Here is a 16,405-nt window from a genome sequence, read left to right as displayed (position 1 = left end):
TAGTTACAAACTCCCACAAATTTTCTCGACTGAAGAGGAATTTGACCTTTGTCTTGCAGACACTGTAATTACCTCCGTTGAGTTTTACGAATCACAATCGTTCCATTTTTCTTAATTTTTCCTTGGTTACAATGTTTTTCAATGCCACTACATATTAATACTGGGTCCATAGCTTGTTGGAAGCTTCTTGCTCGTATGAGCGGAAGAAGTCGACTAATTTATTATGTAACTAAAATGTACCAAAGCACACTACGTGCATTTGAAACTAGTGAGGTTGCTATGATCTGCAACAAATAAATCATTTTGTTTTCTGGTGGTTAAAGCATCATGACACGAAAGACGGACACTCTGTCATGGGGTAAGGATGGATACCGAAATGTTCCACCACTGCCACAACTTAAGGAGAGATGTAGAACAAAACATGGGTGCAAGGTAGAACGTGTAGGCACACCATACCCGTAATGCACGAGAACCAATATCGGTGAACGAAAAGTTATTGCACCAGTGCGAATGAAAAGTACAAATAATGCGTACCATATGATGATGAAATTGATGATGTTTTCCATACACATTGGGTCGATATTGTTTGGCGATGGCCCGTGGTAGATTGATAATACATAATATACAAACAAAAAATACAGGTTTTGAAAATGCGCTTGGTACATTGGTACAATGGTACATTGTGACCGATAAAGAGATTTTTAGGAGAAATTCCCGGGTTTCCCCGGATGAATAAAATTCTTGGCTATTTCCCGGTTGAGTGGCCACACTGAATTTCAAATGAATAAAGAATCAATTCGGGAATCGGCTACAGGATGAATTCAAAACAGGATATAGGGCGACATTAGGATACAGGTCGTGCCGGCAAAGAGCCAAAAAGAAAACAACGTCTCTTAAATAACACTTACCTTGCGCGGATATCGCTGATAATTTTCGGAAGTCACGCAGCGAACATTCACACTCAAATTACCCATCAAATACTTCGCATCTCTCTGTGCGGTTAAATAGACAAATGTTATTCTTTTCGTAAATGTACTGGTTGGCTTAAAACTAAAAAAAAAGATACATATATATAATTCAATCATTCATATAATTTTTGTTTTGTTTAAAATAGAAGATTTAACCAACTGCAAGATTTAAAATGCTGCGTTCTCTCTTCTTTCGCTAGCAATTTAACAGACGTAGTAAAAAAATATTGTTTTTATCCATACCACATATGCATTTAATAGTGCTCTATTCCGAATAGATTGTTTTACTTCGTATGCAACAATAACATCAATCGTATTGAACCGAAGACGGAACACGTGTGTGTGTGCAGTAATTTATACCGTTGGGAAGAAACGTTGTCGAAAAATACAACGGTTGTAAAAAATCCGTTATGTGTCGGTATCAACAGGTTGGCATGATGGAACGTTACCACTAAGAAAAAGTATAAGATATCTTCATTATTATTATTATTATTGTTAGGAAATCTATCATTTACTTCCACTTTTACTAAGGCGTTCTTCGCTCCTCGTTCTTTCTTCATATATACTCCAAAAAGGACATTAAAAATCATAAAGTTGCCGGTTCCTTTTCTCCAGCAAGGGCAAATTAGTTGAAATATTCTTGTGCATATGCATTTGGAAATTCTCATCAACTTCAACAATTTTTAAGACATTGGATCTAAAATGATCGTTTGGCTCATATATATTCTGAACGGTTATACATACCGTGTGTACACGCGAAAATACACGTTCGACGATGTTAAAACTTATCTTGAATGTAAACTCTAAAAAAATGCTTCGGAGTTTTCTATCCGTACACACATTGGGCCTTAAGCAAAGGATCGTATTTCTATGGCTATCAATTACAAAGTTCAATCGGGCTATTAGACACGTGGTTACCTTCTGCTTAAGTTGATTCTTTTGTTTTGCTGTCGTATGATCCACAATGCGCGGAAAGGCAAAGTTGGTGACATCTTCTTCTTCTTCTGTGATTTCGTCCATATTCTCACGCGATCTGCTGCTGCTTAGTGTCTTCCGTTTAAAGCAAACCTGTCATCGGTTTTGTTACACATGATAAGTAGTTATCTAATACTTTGTGTGTCGAGTGTAGCTACTCAAAGCGCTCAGCTCTTATAACAGCCCCTTCGAAATACTATTACATTAGTACACAACAAAAAAACATGTCTCTGCTTATTCGTGAAATAACGTAAGCCATTCGTCATAGTACTTTCACTAACAACCGGGTGAGAGGATGGAGGGAAAGAATTGCGCGTTTAAGTTTCGGGAGCTGTTAGAATTGACTCTCTTTTCTGACCACCGTTATGAGAGGCGGTGCTGTCGTCGGAAGTGGCGGTGGTACTGAATCGTTGCCGTTGACGGACGTACTTGTTGTGGTAGTTGTGATTGTTGATGTTTTGTTGGATTCCTTTGCCTCGCCATTGGTCGCGTTCGAGCCATGCTTTACGGTGGTGATAATCGATTTGATGATTGCCGAATTTGACGTTTTCTCCGTTGTTTCGCTATTGAACAGGTTAGGCGAACGGAATTAGTTGGGTAGTTCTTTATTTCTTTTAGTGGAAACAACATTAATAACTGAATATTTCTTACCCGATTCCCTTCAGGCTGCCGATGTTCGATGAATTCATGCTCAGTATTTCACTGTTCTTGGCCGTTGATGATGATTGAGTCGTGTGGGTGCTTAAGACAGACAGTCGACCTAGAAGAAAACAGAATTTACTTTAACTTTCGAAACAAAACCAAACACCAGTATGCATAAACATACCGACAATTTCCTCGGTCGTGGTGGAACAAAGTGTCGTTGTTGTGGAATTCAGATGATCTCGCACGGAATCAATCGTGATGTCGCCGATCGAGCTGGTAATCGTTTCGTTAGCCTTGTTAGGCGAAGCTTCGTCACCACTAGCGACACCGTTGCTCAATCTCGGATTGGATGCGCCATTTGTGAGCAATGTCGCGCTTCCGGAGACCTTTTCGCGTGAAACTGATTGTTCACTTTTAGCCGCAGCCACGGACCCGGACGCGTTATCATCAGGCTCTTGCTGCGAAGCAGCCTCGGCCTGCATGGTTTCTTGCGCCTGCTGGTCTTGCTGCTCGTTGTCTTCTTCGGTTGATGCACCATCAATCGGGGCGGACCAATCCTCAACATCGATCATACCATTCGGTGCAACTATTTTCGTAGCTGACAGACTGATCCGCTGCACCTCTGAGGATGACATCATGTACAATGCCTCGCCGTGGCTTGTGAAGCAGAGCGATGATATTCCGCTGTAACATGTAACGTGTGTGAGTTTTGCAAAGGGAATAATGAACTGTGCTTGCTTTGGACATACTTGATATCTTCACGACGCACTGCCGCCGAATTAAGCTGCCGACGAAGCTCAGGAACAGTCAGTACGAGACAGTCGCCCAAATTGGTGAGACAAAGCAAACTTATTTCGTAATGCGTGGTCACGTCAGAACCTACAATCGATGTATTGTTGTCGTTTACCGCTGTGGTTGATGTATTGTTGTCGGCAGCAGTCGTCGGAGGATCTGCAGCCTGTTGAGCAGGTGCAGCAGGTGATGCCGGTTTGACCAGAACCTTTGGCGGGCTGGAATTCACTAAAGAAGAAGTCGGCACAGTGCACATAAACGTAGCAAAAGCTATGCGTCGCACACGAGCTCCTTCGTGTGCGGTCAGCTTGTACTTATTGACAGGTTTCAGTTGCGGTAGCGAAAAGATTTTGAACTGCTCCTCGGATGCGATTAGCACACGATGCGGCGCCGGTCCGGGTACGTTCTGGAACTCCAATGGAACTCCATTCTGCAAAAAAGAAAAAACGAGGAAACAATCCACAGTTCATTTAATAAAGGCATCGAAATCTAAGCCATTATCCATTAATACTTACACTGTCAACCACTGCAATTCCAATGATCGGTGCACGATGCTTCATTTGAATCTCCTTTCCCAGCTTTCCCGTTACTGGAGGTCCTCGCGGCGTAGCGGTCGCAGTTTGTGCTGACTCATCCGCACCATTCTCGCCTGCAGCTGCTGTTGCAGCAGGCTGTTTTGGCGGAAGATTTAACACAAACACCGATACGGTGCTGGAATTTGTGCCAGACCAAAGTGTCGGAATGTACACATTCTGGTTGGTAATAAACGTTTGTGCGAAAGTTAAACATCGCACCATCGAACCCATTCCGTCGTCGACGGGACGGGCCTCGATTTGACGTTCCACTGGACGCGTTTCAGCTGCAGATTGCTGATGTTGACCGCCAGCTCCGGCGCCTCCAGCGTTTGGATTGTTTCTCGTTGAACGACCCTTACGAAGCCGCCGAAAAGATTCGCGCAATGTCTTTTTGAAAGATTTCCGACGAGACAGTGTTTCCCCGGCGCCAGTGAGATCTATTATTAGAGCCGAAAAAATATATACAGAAATCAAATATACATACATTCGAAAGCAAAATTTGGGCAATGGGTTTGTTTTTGCACTTACCGTTTGGATTAAGAGTACACTTGTGCAGCACAGGAGCTTGGTTTTGATAATCAAACAAAACGAGTCCGTGAGCTGTTCCGGCAGCAACCAGAGACCATTTACTCTGCATAGCAATGCATGTAATAGCGGCGGGCGGCAATACTTGCAGTACGCCCAGAAAGTTGACCCCTTCGATGATGGGAGAATTTTCTTCCAGCAGTTGGCGTTTTACCTTCAGCTGGTCGTGGCCCTTCCAGACGAATCCGTCACGATCGCTCACCAGATTCATGGTGGTCATTTTCAATGGTCCATTTGACTGTGTTTCTTCAGCCACTTGAGGCGATGCTTCAAAGTTGGCCATTACCACGTTACCAGCTGTGCCAGCTATAACTAGTGTACCCGTCTGCGGACACAGCTGCACCTTCTTTACCGCCAATCGTGGATCATCCGAGTAAGGATCGAACTGGCCCGCCTTTCGGAACGGCGGTTCGCCATCGTCCAGCTGTTCAGTTGATGCGTTTAGATTGCTCTCGAAATCGTCACTGTTGTTGAAGAGTGGAGCCGTTTTGACGTGCAACAGCGGAGTCAGGCAAACGTCTGAGCAGTCCCAAAATTTCACCGACCCATCTTCATGTCCCGTAATCAGCACGTCCCGTTCCATCGGCTGCTCTTCGTCATCCACGGATTCGTTGGGTACAATGCCACCGGAAATGGGCCAAACTTTGCAACTATACTCGGCCATCTGCTGCTCTCCAGCATACTTAATCTTGGCGTACACTTCTGGCGAAACTTGCGATACCAGATGATTACAGGTCACGGCAGAAGCGTGCAGTGAGTGTAAATACGGCGCGTTAATTTGCGGCAGTGTTTCGTCTGTCAAATCGTACGCAACCAACTCCTCTTCCAGCAAAACTACCAACACTTCCGCCTGTTCCGGCCGGACGTCATTGAATGTTACAAAGAAATCGATTACTTTCGATGTAAAATCGAAAGCCACTTTGGTGCCGTCTTTGCAGTGTACCGACACGCATTGATGTTCGCCATATGCCGACCGGGGCATGCCGCCGGAAAAGACGACCAGCTCACAACGCCCACGGTGTCCGCGAATCAATCGATCGATTGCCTTGCAAGGATCTGGACCGTACGGGACGTACTTCTGATTCTCCGGTGGTATCGGACTGTCCAAGTCCCAGGTAGCGAACGATCCATCCGCATGATACCATGTAAACTGCGTCGCGTCCTGAACGATGAACAGTCCCACACTTTGCCCATGGCCAGGCGATATGAATGACTGCTTGACGCTGGCAGTCTCAAGGTCCCACAGCACAGCAAGGCCACGATTGTACGCAATCAACAGCAGATTATGATTGTTGGGCAACTGCTTTACTGACTCTATCGCACCTGGGTTCAATCGGTAGGACGTGGGTAGTTGTTCCAGTACCACGTCGTGATAGATGACGGATTCTTTCACGCTGAAATTGCGCACGTCGAATTGATATACGTTTCCACCTTCGGTACCAATCCACACCGTATCCTTCATATAAGAGCAGCAGAGCGAGGAAATCTTCTTGAGCTTTCCATCAAATGCCAAGTTTTTGATCGCAACTAGCAACGTGCCAGCCGGTTCCCACAGAACCAGCTGATTGGAGGCGGTTAACGACAGCAGCCGGCCCGTACCCGGGATCCATTCCAGCATCTGCACAATTAAATCGGCCGGGTTGTTGCTGGGTGAAGTATGCTGGCCATAGAATTCAACGCCCGGACGGCCGAACACTTTAATGACACCACTATTGGTGCCGATGGCCATCAGCTTGCTTTTTGGATCGTACGCCAATGCGGAAGGTTTGTGCGGGAAGCCATGTTGAGCCGTCTAAAAAGAGATAATTTCAATTCAACGATGTTATATGGATAACAGCTAACATTTCAGACCAAATTGTTGTTGATAACATTAAAGAAACCTCAATGGATTGGTTAAACATAGCAAAATATATGTTTGTTCAATACTAATAAAGTGAATTATGTATGGTTAATATCTTTTTCTCTTTGAGTTTTTCTACCCCTGGTTAGTAACGGAGTCTAGCTTACTGGGTTGAGATTCACAATCTGCTAACCTATATGGTTAAGTGCCAGCTACTAAGCTTATATGTCCTTCTATTCATAATCTTAATAAACATCAACAGTAGCGCAACGAAACTTCAGCTAGTACTTAGTAGAAATTTTAGTACTAGACAACGGTATAACATCAGTATAACAGTAAAACCAAAATAAGAGAGAAGACAGGGGACCACATAACTATTCTTGCTTAACCTGCTTAAACAGATTCGCAAGAAAACAAAATTACACATATATTCGTTTATAAATATTACAATTAATTTTAAAAACAATTGTTCTTGGCCCAACGATCTACCATGCCAGGCCGGCCTTAAACTACGTTTTATATGTAGTATGTATGTGTTGTTCTGATAATTATTGCAATCGCAAGAATACAGTTAAATAACATTAAGAGGTAATTTGCCTCTGAAATTTGCCAATATTTTCGATTCCTTCACGGTCAACACCGTCACCAGCAACACCTGAAAATCTTATCTGTAAACCAAGAGACATTTCTTGTTTTTCTTTATCACCATTGGGAATCAGGGCTCATATCTTCCTTTCCTGGGCGACCTTTTTCTTGTTTCTTGTGCACCCCTCTTAAGAGCGTGCTAGACTATACGTTAGTGCACACCAAAGTATCGATAACCAGAAAACCTACCCTCACAGAAGTGTGCTGATGTTGTGATGGAAACGTATGTTGAGGTATACGTATGAAATCCACCGATAAAAAAAGGGGTGCGGGATTTATCGCTATGCAAACACGCAGTGAAACAGGTGAATCGGACAGAGATAACGGACAACAACGGATCTAATATGACCGACCGTTGGTGGACAGGGTACGCTTGGTGGTTGTTGAAAATCAGGGGAGTCTGCTGGGTCTACAAGCCCGCGGTCTGGTTGCACCGCGAAACAGGAACTGATGATTAAGCGTACCTTGCTCAAAGCAAAAAAGCGACCATGATTTAAAACCTTTTGTTGATGATAGCATTCGCGTTTCATGACACGATACCGAACCAGTGATAAGCAACCGATTATGTTGCAATCGTTTCCATTTGTCCACCATCATCGATTTTCGGTACAAGAACCGAATATGGCTCGGGATAAAAGAACAGAAGTGAGAGAGGAATTGCCAATCATGTGGCTGTTGCTACTTCATAGAAAAAACACCAGAAAAAATGGCAAGAATGTAATGAATAAAAAAACAATAAATAATTACAAAAAGAAATCAACAGAACAAATGTGACAGCAAACTATTTTCTTGAGTGTATGATTTCTTTGGTTGAAATTCACAAAATTTCATTCAGTTCAAGAGACATTGTCAAACATCGCGAGTGAATTGAAAATTTTGATAACAAACGATCGAGGAAGCGTGGTGCACCTTGCGCGGTGTTCGTTGACTTGTTCCTGGCTCTTATCTTAAATAAATAACCTCAAGTGGAAGAACGAGGTTAAGCATGATATCACCAAACAGTAACTTCGCCGGTTAACCGCCCGTTCGAAAAGGGTACATTTTTTTTTTGCTTTCCCAAATGTTATCTCCCCCTGCATAAAGTCACACAGTTTAAGAAAAACCCTTCTACTTCAATTAAAGGGTACCGTTTTTGAGCAGCTAAAAGCTAACACATCAATAAGCAAAGTGTTTGGTTTCGCATTGCTTTTTTGCGACACCGAGAGTAACCCTTCTTTATCGATCGGTACCATCAACACGAATAGAACACACCCTAACACAACAAATAAACCTCCCCGTTCTCCACTTGAGGAGGCACCAGGTATCAAAAGGTGGACTAGTTTTCCATGCCGTGTAAAAAGATGGTGATTTTCTTTCCCTTTTCTTTGCGACACAAGATCGTTCGTCTACCAAGGTGTGGCTCTAGCCAGCAAGGCGGAAACCTCCGATATTCTCGCCAGAACGAGGTGAAGTGGTTTCATTGCTTCGTTCGTATTGCAGCTAAGCAAGCAACTAACGGGATTTTCCACCATCGGCTTGAAGTAGTGCATGCACCTCTCTCCAGAGCATCTTCGCTGTTGTTCGATTTACCTCAAACTAAACGGAGAGAATGAGTTGCACACACCAAGCTCACGGCAAAATAGTCGTGACATTCAATGGCTTAATGGCGCAATTATGGTCCAGTAGTCCAGCAGTCTATCTGCACGGAGCCGGTACTACGAATGTTGTACACGGCCAGCAGATCGTTTTTTAATCCACGAGTTCTTTCTCTTCTTTCTGAGCTGGTACGAAGAAACCATTTCTTTTCTTGGCTTCGCCTGTAAAAAATAGAAAGATTTCCTGATTTTCTTCGCCTTTCGTCGCAAACTCGTTCTGGTGACCTTTCTACCTTTGGCTGCTAGAGACTTATCTAAGATCATAGTGCAGGAGGGAAAGATGGAGACCATTTCGTCTTTCTCTGGTACACACACACACACAGTCGTCATCTTCTTGAAAGGTAATTTAACAAAACTTTAAAGCGCTTCAGTCAAAGCGCTACATTCGCGTGCGACAACAACCAACACGGAGGATGGAGGAAGAAGGTAGCACTAAAAACCGTTAGTTTACTTTTCCCTTTGCTTGGTTAAGTTTCCAGCGTTCAAAACGCAAACGAAGACGCCAACACAACTCACACAACAGGCGTGATTTCGCGGTTCGTTCCATATTTCAGGTTCAATCCCATGAAAGAAGGATAGAAAGTGGACAGTGTTTCATTCTTGTTGTTCATCTTCTCTTTGCATGGAGCGAGGAGGCCGTATTTCCAATCTTTCCAGATGGTAGTAACGCGTAGGCGAACGAACAGGACAGGACAAAAGTATTTTAATATCGGCCATCGATCGTGTAGGTGGTGGTTGCACCAAACACATTGAAACCGAACCGCGAAAAGCACTAACTCCAGATCGAGTTTAGATGTTCATTTTTGTGTAAAATTATGCTTCAATATGTAATGGACTTTTTTTTTTTACTTTTTTGTCTGATTTTGTGTACAGATTCAAAAATACGATTTGATAATACGTTTGAAATAGATTTTCCCATTCGTAGTCAGCACATACAAATGGGGGAAACAAGAACCGCCGTACAATGTACAATTCATTCACTTTCACACACGTCGTGCATACTTTGAAACAAACGTTACACAATAAACAATTCAAAAACATTTCAAGGCCACCGCCATAAGCTTCCATGAGATATCGCAAGTGTTTATCAGACTCAGCGTATGAAAAGCAAAGCAAAGCTGTTATGTTGTGCAATGTGAGCACAAGCAGTAAAAACACAAAATTGCATTTGCATATGCATAGCTGCGTTAGGAGTAGATCATTCTCATGATTCACGCAATTTGTGTAAGTTTAAGTTTTTCATTCATCTGTTGAGCTGAAACTCATTACTCAGTGCGAATTAAACAAAGTTCTCAGCACTCAGCAGCCAGCGTTTTGCCATACCATAGCCCAAGTATAATGTTGTGGGATTCTACTATCACGTTAGATTTTTTTATTGTTTATTTGTTTTAAGATACCATACAATCTTTAAGATGAGTGATACTAAGATATAGTTAACCGGTTTCCCATAGCATGTTTGTGTAAATAGCTTTATGACTATAGATAAAAGTGACTCATAATGTAAAACACACAATAATGTACTATTCTCTATGTTTTGGAGTTTAACTATAAACAGAGCAACATATCAACTAATGATATAGAAAAAAGTTAAAGTCTTGTAACTTCTTGTAGCTAATGTAAGGCGACACGCGAGGCTGCATGAACAACAGAAGCGGCATTGAAGCACGAAATTCTACTTACCCGACGAAATGCAAACAGTTCCTTCTGCAGTTTCTGCCGTTCCGTCGAAGGTTGTTGGCCTTTTCCACGTATAAACTTCAGCATTGTTCTTCCACGGTTGTTTTACGGATTGCGATGAACAGAATGGTTAATCTATGATGATGCTTAGCTCTTACCGCTTCACAAAATGCTAGCAACCGCTACGGTCTTTTCTAGTTTTCGCCCCTCTTTCGATGATCACGTCCGACTAGAGCTTGAATCTTTCTTCGATGAGCAGCTCACTTTCCGCCGGTTTAGCAAAGCAGTTTTTCTTTTCTTTTTTTCTATCTGTACTCCTTTTTCACATTACACGACCAGGACAGTCGAAAAAAGGAGTAATTCATCTACTCGGTCAATAGTTTCGTTGGTGTGCTCGTTGGTTCAGTATTTTGTTTGTAAGTTTTATGTTATTTTTTTGTTTTGCAGTTCTCTCTGCATTCAAATTGTACTTTTAGAGTAAAAAGATGAAAAGGCACAAGGTGGGCTTTGAAGAATTCGTTGTTTTGATGGTGTATCTGCCAGCTCAATTGAAACCTAGGAGATTGCTACAGGCGTTCCCTGAAATAGATAAAAACATCAAACAAACATTTGAATCCAACTTAGTTTGGAATCGGAGACACTACATGATTCATCAATGACATTCGGTCATTCTACCTGTCACCTATATAATAATGATGGATGTGTAAATTTTGATTGGTGGATTAATTCGAAACGTTAATGATTCCAACATACACGGTTACGATGTTCATCGGTTAAAACCCAAAATATATTAAACTATGGACACACTTCAATCCAAGCTAGAACTGTATTTGTATAATTGATAACATTTCTTATGATTAGTATTCTAAGTAACACTATCTTTCAGTTTCAATTCAATATCAAGCAATAATAGCGAATTGAAGTTGAACTTGAGGTATTCATTCTCAGGCCAAAAGTGCGATCCGCCCTTGAAACCGGTTTATTAACTGTAGATTTAAGATTTGAGAATATTACTATTGGGTTCAATTCTTGTCAACAGTTACAACTAGTACCACTAGTAAGCAAGTACCACTTGCATCGACCATGGGCTATCGAAGTATCAAATTCAGACTCATTTTACTAGGAAATCACTTCGATATCCGAAAAACCGGTTATTCAACCCATTCATCCGTCCATCCTTCTATATCCATCTACCCAAGCATTCTTCCGTTCAATCCATCTATCTATCCCCATCGACGGTCATTTTCTTTAGCGGTATTTGAAGAAACCCCCGCCGTCCAAATGCACTCATCTCTTCTTACGATACCCACCCACTTCCACCACGCTATACCAACGTGACTCCATGAATTGATGATCTGATATACAATTGCGGTACATAATTTGTTTAGAAAATAAACACTTCCTTCTCTGCGAGCGCAGGAATGAGTTGTTGTGGAAGGGAAAACCAAAATGCCGACTGCTCTTAACAAACACAACGCTTCCAAGTCAGTCAGCAACACCCATTTGATACACCCTACGGCTCACTTGCCGCATTTCGTTACCCACGTTTCTTCTAAGATGAGGTACCCCGCATCATTCTTGGTTTGTTTTCTATTTTTAAAATGTTTTTTTTTTTGTATTCTGCAAACAAGAACGACACGAAAAATGTGATAAAAGCGCCGCCGAAATGTGTGGTTCATTTAAATGTACAAAAAAAAAGGAAACCAACAAAACTCAATCAAGTGAAGGGAAGAAATTATAATTTTTGTTCTTTTATTCGAAAGGCACGTCTGAATTGAAAAGGTCGCTGGAAAAGAAGTAATATAAGGAGCTTGAACGAAATTAATCTGCTGCACGTGGAGAAAAATTAACATTGTCACCTTGCTTAGAGATCGGCTGGGCATCGGTGAGGCAGAGGAGGAAATGCGGGAATGAACTAGCAACCTGGGAGAAGGTGCGATGGTGGAGGAGTTCACAAGTAATTTGGTACGAAGAAAGGTATGACATCATTCTCGACGAATGACACGCCACGCCATCATCATCATCAACAAGTGGCGAACGGAACGAACGAATTGGAATGGAAGCATGCGGAACGAGTAGACTATCGCAGATATGTGCAGTTCGTTTGTCAGTGCACAACATGAAGACTAGAAAAATTTACAGAAAAACTGAAGGGAATTAACTCGGATATTAAGCATCCCAGCTTATGGTATCATCTTCTTAAAGTGAGTGAAATCGAGGCGGAACTTCACAGCATTAAATCGTGCCTTTGTGCACTAGATCCTGATACAACATTACACATAATCGGACCAGGAAAAAGGGCTTTGCACTGTGTTGCATATTTAAGCCGCAGCCAAGAGCAGTCCAATATTTTAGAAACTGTCAGTGTTCAATCTTTTAGTGGCTAATAGCTCGGCTACCAGCCAAATGACAACAATGTAATATTACATTCATTCAAAAGTCGTTGTATTTTAATTTACAAATTAAATTAGTAGCTAATCGAATCAAATCGAGCTAAAAAGTCTTTCAATAATGGTAGAAAGTTGATCGAAAGTCGATATAAAAACGTTTTCGATTTTGATGTTGATGTGCGTGGTAAATACTTCACAAACCGGCTCTAGCTGAAAAAACCGCCACTCTAGCTTTTGAACGAAACTGATTCAGCTCAAGCCATAAAAGTGCACTTGGAGGTATCCATTTCAAGTGCATTCGAATTCGAAAAGCATCGAAAATTGCAACGAGGAGGGGAATAATGAAACAACTTCTGTGTTCAGTTTTGGGATGATAACCAATAGCGTTACACTATTGTGTTAAACTGGTGATAAAAATGCTCATTACGCTCATTTACATGCACGCTTTTCCCTCAACGTGCATAAGAATATCAGTTTCAAAACTTTTTACGGGACCATTAACGATGTTGTAGAGAATGTTTGTTGAAACATAAACTTTTATCTTATCGCTATCACAAATTTCGTTTCACCATAGTTGACAATAAACGTTAGTCGACGTTAAAAGGAGATATGCGTCCATCGAAATAAAAGTTATACAAAAAATGCGTTTGGGAGGCGGTGCAGTGTGTCTATGAGGAAAATATTTCACTTTAATTGAACAGCTGTCAACTACTTTCTGATGTATTTGTTGAACTTGAGGTGAACTTATGAAGTTCATTTAGCTGATACATCAAAGCAACAGGTGTTTCTTAAACGCGCACAAAAATACAACACACACGAACACACACACATACAAACAGAGACACATTCAGCTTACCTACAGCATGCAAATAAACGCCAGTCTGTTTAATTAGCGTCGCTACAATAAGGCCATCAATTCATTGATCTTTTTGCATCGTTCGTTTCACAAGGCACAGTTTCTAACAATCAACACGGACCTGCAAAATAGTAAAAAGAACCAATAAACACATGGGAAAAACACGACGGTAAAACCAACGTTGCACTTATATTCGGCTTTACTTCTATCTGCAAGAGCGGAAAAGAAAAACTAAGCATTTCTTGCGCACTCTCCCTTGCGGGTTGCAAGTGTACGATCATTTCTTTCCAGTCACGGTTTATAGTTTCCGGCACGGAACGTTCTGAGGCCTCAAACGCTATGCAAACGCACCCGAAAGACTATAAACATTCAACACAACACATCCGCCGGCAGGGCCACCGGAAAACGTGCTATAGAAAACACCTCTTTCGTTCAATGCGTTTGCATGCAAGGCTTACACACACACACATACACACATTAACACACATGAACACGTATACACACACATTGGAAGCCACACACGCTTGTTGCTGAAGGTTTATCGAACCCGAACGCACTCGTAAGTGCAGAATACTTCCCCACCACTTCCGAGAAAGTGGTAAGAAACCATTGGACGCACCCGGTTTTTCCACTTCACATCGTTGCTTTGATCGGGTTCGTTCTGCTGGTGGTGACTCCACTCCAAAGCAGGCCGGCTTCTCTTTGGTGGAGAAGATCACTAGAGACCCCACCCAAGTGGTGATGGGAGTAATAGAATCCGGAGGGGTGATATAATCGGATCTTGGCGTTAGTCACCGGGGCACTAAATACAGCGTACTAAGTCACAGACATTAACGTATAACACACACAGACACAGACACAAAGCACATACCACGAACATCCGACTTACGCACTTCGATGGAATGTAGAATCAAAATTCTGAAATTTCTATCAAATAGTTTCACTGTCAATATATAACATTTGTAAAGTTATAGCGCGTACCCAAACTGACCGTCCACTGAGGCTTCCGTTGTTCAGTTGCGTGTATACCAGAGATCATACACAATATAAGGTTTCTTGGTTTGAGTCACTTTTGAGCATTGTATCCAATCAGTACAAGCCACTTTGCAAACGCACCGGTCGGCACAAAATTGTCATACTGCTCACCTCACTGCTACATACGCACCACGTTCAATGCAAAGGAAATGACATTAAATGAAGCGAAAGAGGAACACTAACCAAACATCAATCAATGTTACACCAATTCCTCAACACTTAATCAAAGGTTGTTCAACATTTAGAAGAAGAAAAAACAATACCGTAATAATCCATGAACCATCTAATGCAGAGGTAACGTAAAGACTGTACGGGACTCTAAATTATTTTGGTTGAAAAGATGCCCCGCTCGGGTAAGCCACTCTTCGGAAGCGATACAAAGAATAAATTCTCAGTTCTTCGTGCGACTTCATCGATGCATCAACGCCACGGATAATAGGAATTGGCTATCTGACTCGTAGCAACTTCCCAATGTACAAAAATTTAATTACTGTGCATCAGCCCCAAGGTGCATAAAATCAACCTTTTAAGGCTTTATTAGACGGAGGAAAATACTGTCATTTCTCGATTGACATTTATCTGTCAAACTTAGACTTTGGGACAAAAATGCCTCTCATACGTTTAATAAGACAAAAGAATTATTCTGTCGCCATTCATATTTATTATTTAATTTATTGATTTTTTTGGCTTTATCCGAAAGAATCATTCGCTGTTTCCCTTTTTTGTTGTTTGTATTCATCATTATCAAGAAATTCAATACGGTCTACCGACATTGATAGTAAAAATCTACTCTCGAGCAAATCGGAATTGAGCATGCCGAATTCCGATTTTCCGACTGGCATCTATCTGTCAAACCCTGTTTGAAGGATAGATTCCAAAATCGAATGACAGTATTTTTCTCCATCTAATAAAGCCTTTAAGGCCCTATTACAGTACAGGAATAATTCTGGAATTAATCTGTCGTTGACCACGTTAGACAGCAACAGCGCTTCGCTAGTGTAATAACACGCTCGGAATTACAAAATGGAATTTTATTTAAAATATATTTTTTAATTTAAAATTATTATTTAAAAACCAAGGAGTTGTCTCAAAAATACGCATTCAGATCTGCTTTAATAAGTTTCTTTCTGAATAAAAACTCCGTTTTACACCTTGACAGTGGAATTCTTCTTTTTGACAGAATCTAAATTGGTCTGTATCAATATTTTTTATTCTGGCGAAGTAATAGTTGTCAAATACCGTTTGACGACCGAATTCCATTCCAAATTCTCCAATGTGATAGGAACTTTACTAGACGTGGTAAGGCCCATTGCAACGCTGATCCGAAGCGATTTTATCGAACGACTTTTATATTTGCTTTGACAGATAATGGCTGGTATTATTAAATCCGATCGTAGCGGGAACGTACGGCACTCACATGAAATTCTAAGGATGGCAACACATTTCATGAGTCCAGTCCAAAGTGAGTGTAGGTGGGCTTATGGTGTTCTTTCTCACCAATACATCGACACACAATTTGACGGTTTGTTCCATAACAAAATCTAGTATGCCTTGAAGTTTAAACGAAATCTCGCAGAAATTGTAAGTGGTTTTACTCAGGCGTAGCACGAAGAAAGAAGCCAAAAAAACTTACGTGGCAGCCAGTTCTTGGATTAAAATGAAGATTTGAAGGCTATACCCAAGCGCCACAGATTAAGCTTAAACGACTGGAAAATTGAATATCCATAGAAAAAAAATGAAAGCTCCACAGCTTCATTGGTTTGATCAATAGATGGCGTATTACAACTC

General features: G+C 41.5%; 1 protein-coding gene across 6 annotated transcripts; it reads right to left on the bottom strand.

Moving 5' to 3' along the window:
- Positions 1 to 973: 973 nt before the first annotated feature.
- LOC120908822 (lethal(2) giant larvae protein) lies at positions 974 to 15,010 on the bottom strand. Of its 6 annotated transcripts, XM_040320211.1 has the most exons (10): positions 14,881 to 15,004; positions 14,729 to 14,735; positions 13,583 to 13,703; positions 10,340 to 10,915; positions 4,484 to 6,332; positions 3,896 to 4,392; positions 3,338 to 3,810; positions 2,770 to 3,272; positions 2,595 to 2,703; positions 974 to 2,506 (listed from the first exon to the last, which is right to left on the bottom strand). In XM_040320211.1, the coding sequence occupies exons 4-10, from the start codon at positions 10,421 to 10,423 to the stop codon at positions 2,278 to 2,280; spliced, it is 3,744 nt and encodes a 1,247-aa protein (XP_040176145.1). In that variant the 5' UTR covers positions 10,424 to 10,915; positions 13,583 to 13,703; positions 14,729 to 14,735; positions 14,881 to 15,004; the 3' UTR covers positions 974 to 2,277. The 6 variants fall into 6 exon arrangements, with proteins under 6 accessions (XP_040176145.1, XP_040176144.1, XP_040176148.1 ...); XM_040320210.1 differs by lacking the exon at positions 14,729 to 14,735 and having other exon boundaries at positions 14,881 to 15,010; XM_040320214.1 differs by lacking the exon at positions 14,729 to 14,735 and having other exon boundaries at positions 13,587 to 13,703; positions 14,881 to 15,010.
- Between the last annotated feature and the right edge of the window lie 1,395 nt (positions 15,011 to 16,405).

Source organism: Anopheles arabiensis, chromosome 2, assembly GCF_016920715.1.
Source record: "Anopheles arabiensis isolate DONGOLA chromosome 2, AaraD3, whole genome shotgun sequence".
Lineage (NCBI taxonomy): Eukaryota > Metazoa > Arthropoda > Insecta > Diptera > Culicidae > Anopheles > Anopheles arabiensis.
This window is presented reverse-complemented; position numbering and strand designations above follow the sequence as displayed.